Source organism: Coffea eugenioides, chromosome 6, assembly GCF_003713205.1.
Source record: "Coffea eugenioides isolate CCC68of chromosome 6, Ceug_1.0, whole genome shotgun sequence".
NCBI lineage: Eukaryota > Viridiplantae > Streptophyta > Magnoliopsida > Gentianales > Rubiaceae > Coffea > Coffea eugenioides.
The window spans coordinates 27,802,544-27,811,430 of NC_040040.1; the positions used below are offsets into that span (position 1 = coordinate 27,802,544).

General features: G+C 36.8%; 1 protein-coding gene across 1 annotated transcript; it reads right to left on the minus strand.

Moving 5' to 3' along the window:
- Positions 1-1,766: 1,766 nt before the first annotated feature.
- LOC113776019 (R3H domain-containing protein 2-like) lies at positions 1,767-7,988 on the minus strand. The gene is made up of 5 exons (XM_027321083.1): positions 7,828-7,988; positions 7,504-7,735; positions 4,113-4,737; positions 2,951-3,224; positions 1,767-2,051 (listed from the first exon to the last, which is right to left on the minus strand). Exons 2-5 carry the CDS (start codon positions 7,697-7,699, stop codon positions 2,001-2,003), a joined length of 1,146 nt encoding a protein of 381 aa, XP_027176884.1. The 5' UTR covers positions 7,700-7,735; positions 7,828-7,988; the 3' UTR covers positions 1,767-2,000.
- Between the last annotated feature and the right edge of the window lie 899 nt (positions 7,989-8,887).

Genomic DNA, 8,887 nt, shown 5'->3' on the forward strand with positions numbered 1-8,887 from the left:
ATTTATATCCGGATCCGGGTCTAATACGGGTCGGAATACTATATTACGTATCCGACCCGTTTTTTTGTTTGACAAAACGGATCCGGATCCGGGTCCGGGTAACGGAATTAAATCCCTACTCGTACTCGCAATAATTTCACGGATCCGATCCGGGTCCGGGTCTAGACCCGGACCGTTGACAGGCCTAGCCAAGATTTGGTAAAAAATATATTGCATTTTATACATCATCTTTCAAATCATGTGTGGAGTCACAAAATTTTGTTCTATATTTACACGTTATTGAAAGTAAGTTACACCGTGTATATACAAAATTACATCTTGTGCATTTTACACAAAATCGATCCGAACGATTTTTTTTTTTAATGCCTGTTCGGCCCTGTATCCCCCATTTCATACAAAATAAAGAATGAAAAAAAGAAAAGAAAAGAAAAGAAAAGAAAACTTGGTATAAGTAACATTTGCACGGCCTATATATCATTACCGAAGTTTGTCTGGCTGATGGTCAATAAGCACTCTTTTAAGAGAGGATTCAAGTATTTTGAGAGTAAAACCAAATCAAGCAAGCTTCTTTTTATGCATGATTGTGTGTGTTTTCTCTTGATCTTGAATGAGAGAGGTAGAGAAGTGATTAACTCGGGTAAGTTTCTAAATGCATGGGGATCAAGTGTCTGAATTTAACATGGCAAATACTAAAATGAATACAAACTAGCTGAATATGATATATATATTGCATTTACTACTTTCTCAGGTCTAACTGGCCCTGCCCTGGATTTGTTGGATAAAATCTCGTGATTAGGCTAAGAAAATGAGACAAGCTATATGGATGGATCTTGGTATATACATATATATATATATATATATATATATATTTTTTTTAAAGCATGTTATAGCACTCAGAACTTAAACAAAGACGTGCCACCCGCCTACAAGACCGGCATGACCAAAGGTCTATTAATTATCCAAACAGATCCGATCTACTTTTGTTTCGATAGCCCTTTGAAATAAATATTTTTAATATTCAAACTTCAGAAAACTAAATTCAAAAGTGGATCTTCATTGAAGTTGCTACATTCATTGTTGACAGTTCAGAGTTAAAGACCCAGATGATGATCTAAACCTTCCATCCACAGCAATGCAAAGCTTTGTTTTACTATATAGATTATATATTACTTTAAGGAGCACTTTGTATCATCCACTAAACAAATTAGTAGAAGGATTATATATCATCAGCCAAACAGATCATCACTTGGTCGCTCACAATACATAGCATAAATATACACCGCATAGCTGGCACAGTTGCAGGAATACTGAGACATGCACTGTTGGCTTGCTAATAGAAGATGAAACATTAGACAGCCCACCATTTTCTTCCCCAAGATCCATGTGCCTGCAGTTTTCTTTACGGATGACAAAAATCCAGAAATTGGGCTGAGCTGTTCATAAAAACCAAATGGTGCCCGTTGCATCTCATGAAGCACTTTATTTGTTAGAATAAAGGCATCAATCACCGGTCAGAACTAACCGAATATCATCATTCGTCCAGAGAGTTCAACAGCAATGCCATGTCTTGTTTTGCTTATTATAAGACGATTTAGGGTCTAAGATTCAAAGGACCTTGAGAACTGGGAAATACCACAACTGCTATCAGAATTTGGTTTGTAATCAATTAGAGTATTAACAATTTTCTCATTTTATGATTTTCTAGTTTCATTCCTCAGTAGCATCTTGTGAAGGCAGGATTGAACTCCATGGCCAAAACATACAAATGAAGCAAAGAGAAAATCCAGAGAATGGATGTGAGCAAGCAAGAGAGTATTTATAGAGTTCGACTACAAACAACAATAGCAGGTACCCACTAATATTTGATGTCCTTATACTAGCACCGAAAATTGAAAACAAAGGTTACTAATCCAAAATACAAAGGTTTAACAGTCTTTCATAGGTAACCTAAATGATGGGAAGAGCAAATGCAGATATTCTCCATCTAAGCTTTTCTAGTATTAATAGTTCTGCGAGTAGTCAAAACTCAGAGGCTGCTGACAAAAGGGGGCCTGCAAGAAGTACAAAAAGGAGGGGTGAATAAGTTTCTTGTATGCAATAATGAAATTGAACATGGACATTAACTTAACAATTCCGAGGCATATATATGGCAAAAAATCAGCAAGCCTTAACGGTATTTATATCTTTTCAGTCTACTGAAAATGTAATATCACATGCAAACCCAAAGGCATGTCTAATTTAAAACCTTTCAGATTTTGGACAAGGACTCGTTCAAAAAGTAACCACTTAAAATAGAATGCTTAAGAGAAGAAAATCTTTAGTTTCACTCAATTCCAACCATGGCTGGAGCTTGAATAAATATAAGAGAACCGTAACTTGATACAATTTGATATAGACCGTATATGAATCTCCTAAAGTATACCTCAGAGACTTGTAGAAAATATAACAAACTATTATTTCATTTCGGCGTAATAAAATTAGCATTATGCTAGAGATCAGAACAGTACAAGATTTCAGAAATGTCACTGATTCTGGAGAAATTTGGAGTAATTGACAACGTTCATTAAATTTTCATTCTCTACTGCTTTTCCTGATCAGCCCCAGTTTAGTGTGCACACATGATTATGCATGAGAAAGGGTTATTGCTTACGGCACAGAAGTCAGCAAATCGGACAAATATATGACTGTAGTATAAATTACATATGACAATATATGATTGTAGTATGAATAAACCACATTTCTGCCTAATATCCCCAATCTTGTCATTCACCATGCTGCTACTTAAGAAGCTTGCTAAAACTTCTGAGTTAGAAAGAGTTAGATGCTACAGCTTCAATTCTAACTGAAAATTATTTGTCATGCCCATAGTGCAATGGATTTCAGCTCTTCTGAGAGCAATAGTATGATGCTTGTTATGGAAAAGGTCAAGGAAAAAGAGACCGATGCCTACCTGAAAAACAGCATGCCTAAATTGATCATATGATTGAGCATACATCATCGACTGGGAAGGCCACTGCATGTATACAGCATCCCTTGATGTTTGATTCAATCCCATGGCGCAGAAAGGGCTCATAACTGGATTCGTGTAGCTGAGAGGAGCTTGGGTCCCAGGCATCTGACCTAACTGAGGGAAAGCAGAATCATACTGCACATATGGGTGTTGGAACTTCTGGACATACGGCGACAAGGTAAAGCTTTGATTCATAGGAACATTCTTAACATACCTACATCAGTTTAGGCCAAGTTGATTCCGTTAGAGACAAACATCAGCAGCCTTCAAATTGCAGTATCAAACAAAGAATATTAACTTGTAATGTCAAACAACTGAGGAAAAATAAAAAAATAAACGAAAAAAATCAACTTTCCCTCGTCATCATTACTAGTGCCAGTCACCTCAGCCACAAATGACTCAATAGGTTCCTCACAGAAACAGTTATAACTAATTAACTAATTAACATAGACAATACAAGGCACAATTTAGTGGAGATACTACTAACGAGCTTGCTAAGCCTTCTTATAGAAACTAGTTGAGTGACATCATAGAGCAGATATACAAAGCAGAGCTGAAAATTCCATTTAGTAGCAAATACATGTCAATGGGATATCTGGTCAAAAAGATATAAAATAAATCTCAAGAACATTACTGTTGCAAACCAAAGATGAGTAATAATTCTCCAATGTTAACAGAGAGTCGTGAAGACTACCCTAAACCTATTCAATTGCATGGGTCAAAAACTTAAAACTGAATTTCAACACAATGCAGAATTTAGACATGCAATGACTCCCACTAATGACAACCCCACCGTCAAGCAGTTGTCAATTCCAACAATAAGCAAATCCAATCAAGATGTAACTCAATCCATAACCAAAGGTTACTCATCCCATTGACCTACCTAAGAAAATAATATTGGTAAACAAACAAAGAACTTAAATGCACATCATTTTTGTGAAACAGAACCCAAAAAAAGGGGTTACAGACACAGAGTGAATGAAAAATTGCAAGTACATACATGAAGCAATGCATTCATGCACTCATACAAAAAGGACAAGTAAAAATTTATATACCATAGCCATCCATAAAGATATGATATGACCAAATTCCTAACACATACCTCTCGTAACTTCGATCATAATCAGGATCAGTACGATCCTTCTCCCTGTCCCTAAAAATTGCCACCCTCGAAGATGCACTGTATTCCCTGCTCATAAAGCTCTTCTCAAAATCAGCAACTGAGTTTTTCAAATTTTCATTATCCTCCACACCCAAACATAAATTCTTCCCATCAGAAGAAACTTGAGTTAAGATGTCATCTGACTCAGAACTACTTTGACTACTGAAGATACGAGCACGTGCCCTGTCATACTCCTCCTTTCTCTCCTCCACAGTTCTAACAGGACTGCGCTTTAAACCAAATTCACCACTGTCATTTGAAGATGCTTTGGTAGGCCTTGACCTGATGACTATTTTAATCTGTTCATTTTTATCATTCTCTGACAGTTTAGCTGGGACATCTGACAGACATACAGCAGGAAACTTGCTCTCTGCTTGTTTCCTGACCAAAATTCTTGTTCCCTGACCATCCACAAGATTATCCTTCACCATAGTCAGCAGACCATAGTGTTGAGCAACTCTATGTGCTGCAAGACGTAGGTAGGAAGTGGGGAAATGCTGGAACTCAAACTGCTGCAAATCACCATTCTGCAAGAACTTCTGTATATCGAGCTCCATCCGCAGAACTGTCACATATTAAAAAAATAAGAAAGTTCACTCAGAAAGAAAAGCAAAATCCTATTTCCACTATTACAGTAACTTCCGAACACTAAAGCAAGTTTCATTATTACATTGATTATAGTTCTAGCATATCATGTCAATTATAAAAGATTGAATTTAAGGAATACTAATAAGAACACAAATGACATTGAGTGAGATGAGAAAAATGGAGCAATCTTAGCAAGTTTCAATTTAGACGTCAAAATGTCTATCAATTGCACAATCGAGCTTATAGTTTTATAACCATTTGGGAACTACATTCTGATGCAAAACTCGAGTGTTTCACCTGACTTGGACAACATTTTTCTCTAAATTTCTCCCAACTCTGCAAGTCAGTTGCAATAACAACTAATCTAGAAGCATGATAAAAGGATATGGTTACTCTACTTTTAGAACACAGAAAATCAATATAAGACATCTAAGGCCCATAAATGTCTTTTTATCTCAAAGCACAGAATACTGCATATGTTAAGAGCATCAATGCTATAGCAACTTTCCAGTCATGCACGTCTTGTTTGACAAAATAAAAGTCAAATTGTCTGTATCATGGTAATCCAAAAGTTTGAGATATCTCGATGAAAAATAATGTCACAATTGACCTTCCAAGATTAGTGAATCATACAATGTGAGAGAACTATAAACATGAAGTATCTTTCCTCCATGTGTAAATTTACAGGATTGCCTTCCTCTGTGGTAACAACTTATGCTTAAAATCCTTTGAATGTAGTCTAAATACTCCTAAAAACTGTCCATCCATGTGAACTAAAAGAAATGTCCACCACATAATACATGATTAATATCAATGTCCTATTTGAATTATTTGTCAAGCTCTGTTTTTTGACACCTGTTTTATACCTTTGCGTGCAAAGAAAGATCATTTAACTCCTACAATTTGTTCAAAACTACAGAAAAGCAGAGGTAATATTTGCCAGGAAAGCTTATCCTTTACGAATATCAAGCTTCCAGAAAAAGAATCTGATTGAAAGTCAAGCAGTAAAGGGAAGCATAAACAGCGAGTATTTTGCACCATAAGAGAAGCAATTCTGGCATGCACTTATTTTCCAGATTAGAGCAGCAGTTCAGCCACAATTCTCAACAGCGGAGAAAAACATTTCAACCCTGAAATGATTGAATTAACCGAAGGCCAACAGCCAAACCAAACAGCCCCAAGATCCAAGACCTAAAACAAGAAGGCAATTATTTCAAGCAAGGGGCACCAAGAATTTAAGAACAAAAAGGGGAAGAGTGCAGTTCGATGCCAGAGAAGAGAGGAGGAAATGGAGGAGAGAGAAACCAAAAAGGTAGGGCATGTAGCACAAAGAGAGGAGAAAGATGCATAGAAATGCTGCAAAGTGCAATAGCAACTGGTGCACTTACAGCCTGTAGTTTAATGCAACCCAAACACATAGTCAACTAAAATTGGGAAAAAAAAAAGATAAAATAAAGTAACAGATCTTTCTGAAGGCATGTGCCACTCTAGCCTTGCGCAATTCGCTTTGGCATATTAGGCCACAAAATTCCATTGTTACCTTGCCTGTCAGCATTAAGGTCACAGGATGCACCTCTCAGCACCTACCCTTGAGATCAACTAACTTTTCAGAACCTTTACCCCTTGAAGAGAAACTTTAAACAGCCAACATACCACTTGAAAAGCAACTTTAATATATAAGGCCACCCCATCCGAGTGGAACAAGCATGTCTGGCTTTCACTCCATTATTGCAAATTTGTCTATCTAACTAAAGCACATGATACACAGAAACTATAATACATAAACCATCTTATACTTCTCCATTTCGGTTCCACTTCCTCTTGAAGGGCTCACTTACCATGTATATTAAGTATCAAATGAAACAAAACTTGCATCTACTGCCACAAATTCCTAGCCAACAACTTTTGCACATGATAATGTTGCACACCTCAAGGATTTCAACCATTTAAACGGAAATATGTTCTGTTCATCAGGCACACAAGGAGTTCTAAAATGGTTTCTGTACCATGTGCCTGTGTAGTGGACCAAGGCAACTACTTATACTCAACACAATGTGATCTTCCTTATGTTTGCTTTCCCAACCATCAAGTCTGCATTGCAATGAACACGAGGAACTACCAACTTGTTGGACGAAATTCCAAAACCGAAGAGCAACAATGTTTAGAACAATCTCCCATCATTCTTGCATTACTTTACTGTTGTATCAAATCCTTGAAAAACTTAGTCTTCTACTTCAATAGATTCATCATTCTTAGCCCGTTCACTAAACTCATTAGACCAAGTTTCATACCAATAGTCCGGCGTAACAATAAACAAGTAAAGAAAACCCAAATTCCAAGTCCACCATTGTAACAGACTGCTCTGGCATGTTAATAACTAGAATTCTTCTGCTAGTGTAACATAATGCTCCAAATTTGATCTCTCATATGAATCAGTTAATTAACATACGCTGACTTATGCAAATTGGAGAACAGATCTACAGCAAACCTAACCCCATAAAATCCCTAAATTCACAATTAGCTAAAATGAAGACGAATAAAAACACAGATTCCCAAAATTCGACCTCGCAGATCTATCACAATTCTGAAAAACAAAAACCCCCAAACCATCAAAACCCTAAATTCAACTCAATTGACACGACAATCAAAAGATTCCGGCAAATCCCCAGCTACATAAACGAAAGACATTAAAAAATCAACCCTAACCTTCATAAAAAATTACGGGAAATATAAAAACACTCACTAGTTAGACGATGACGAGGATTTTGCAGGGCCTCAACCAAAAAAGGGTCCACCATTGACAAATAAGCAGCGGCAGGAGCTGCAGCCGCCTCCTTATCCTTCTCCTTCTGGACAAGAACGACACCGTTCTGAGCCCCAGCTGCTACATCAGCAGCCGCCGGTGGTGGTGATGATAGAGAAGAAGAATTCGAATCCATTGCTAGAGAAGCCCCTCTTTCTCTCAAGTAAAATTCCTATTTATATATTTATACAACCCCAAAAGAAAAAAGAGAAAATAAGAAACTACAGTAAAAGAGTATATACCCAAAGAATCTTCTTCTCTCACCTTCACCGGCCGGCGGAACGGTCGGAGGAGGGGCAGTCGGCGGTAGAAGGGTGTTAAGAAGAAGAGACTTTGCGCTCTCTGATGAGCATCAAAAGAGCTGAAAGAGAGAGCGAGAGAGAGAAGAAAATGAGAAAACCCTTTTCTCCTTATCCCTACGGACCCCTCAATTGCTAGAGAGAGAAACAGACAAGAGAGAAAGAAGGATTTTTTTTGTTGTTTTATTTTTTGGAGATAATTTATCATTGACTTTTCTTTTCCTCTGCGTCTAAGTTCTATGTCGCAGACACGCATTCCCAAAAGTAACAATCTTGAGAAATATTTGATGTCAATTATTTTGTTCAAATCGAGTCAAATATTTGATGTCAAGAATTATTTCTATTGGTTCTAAGTTAATTCGTATGTTTAATGAATTCAAAGTGTTGGTCAACTCTCAATTTATAAAGATTTTCATTTTAGGCCGAGTTTAACTCGCTCGTTTGGACCTATAAAAAGTCTAATAAACTTAACATTTTGTTGAATTGAGTTAAATTTAGATCTAAATATTATATTTGAATTAAATATGAACTAAGTTTGGACTTTATTAAATCCAAACCCGATATGAACCTGATCCGTTAATATGCACCTATATATATAATTATATGTATAATGCATTTATACAATGAAGAAAAATGTCACTGAATTAACCAAAATGCATATTTTGTAGCATTCCATGTAATTGAATCGTTAAGGCAAATGGAATTCCTTTATTTGCACTTGCAGGTTTCATTTGGAGGGGCAAAATCGTCGATTTAGCTCTTTGACTGAACTTTGTCTCTATAAACAACCCAATCACAGTCGTCCATTCCAACTTTCTTGAACTCATCATTCTCTTGAGATTTTGTGGCCAGATCTGAGGTAAGTTTACCAACTACTTCGGAATCTCTGCTTTGTTGGGTAGGTTGAAATTTCACGATGTCAAGACCCAAGGAAGCAACTCTGATTTGTCATTGCGGAATAAAAACCATTTTGAAAACTTCATGGAACGATAGAAACCTAGCAAGGAGAAACCTTGAATGTACTC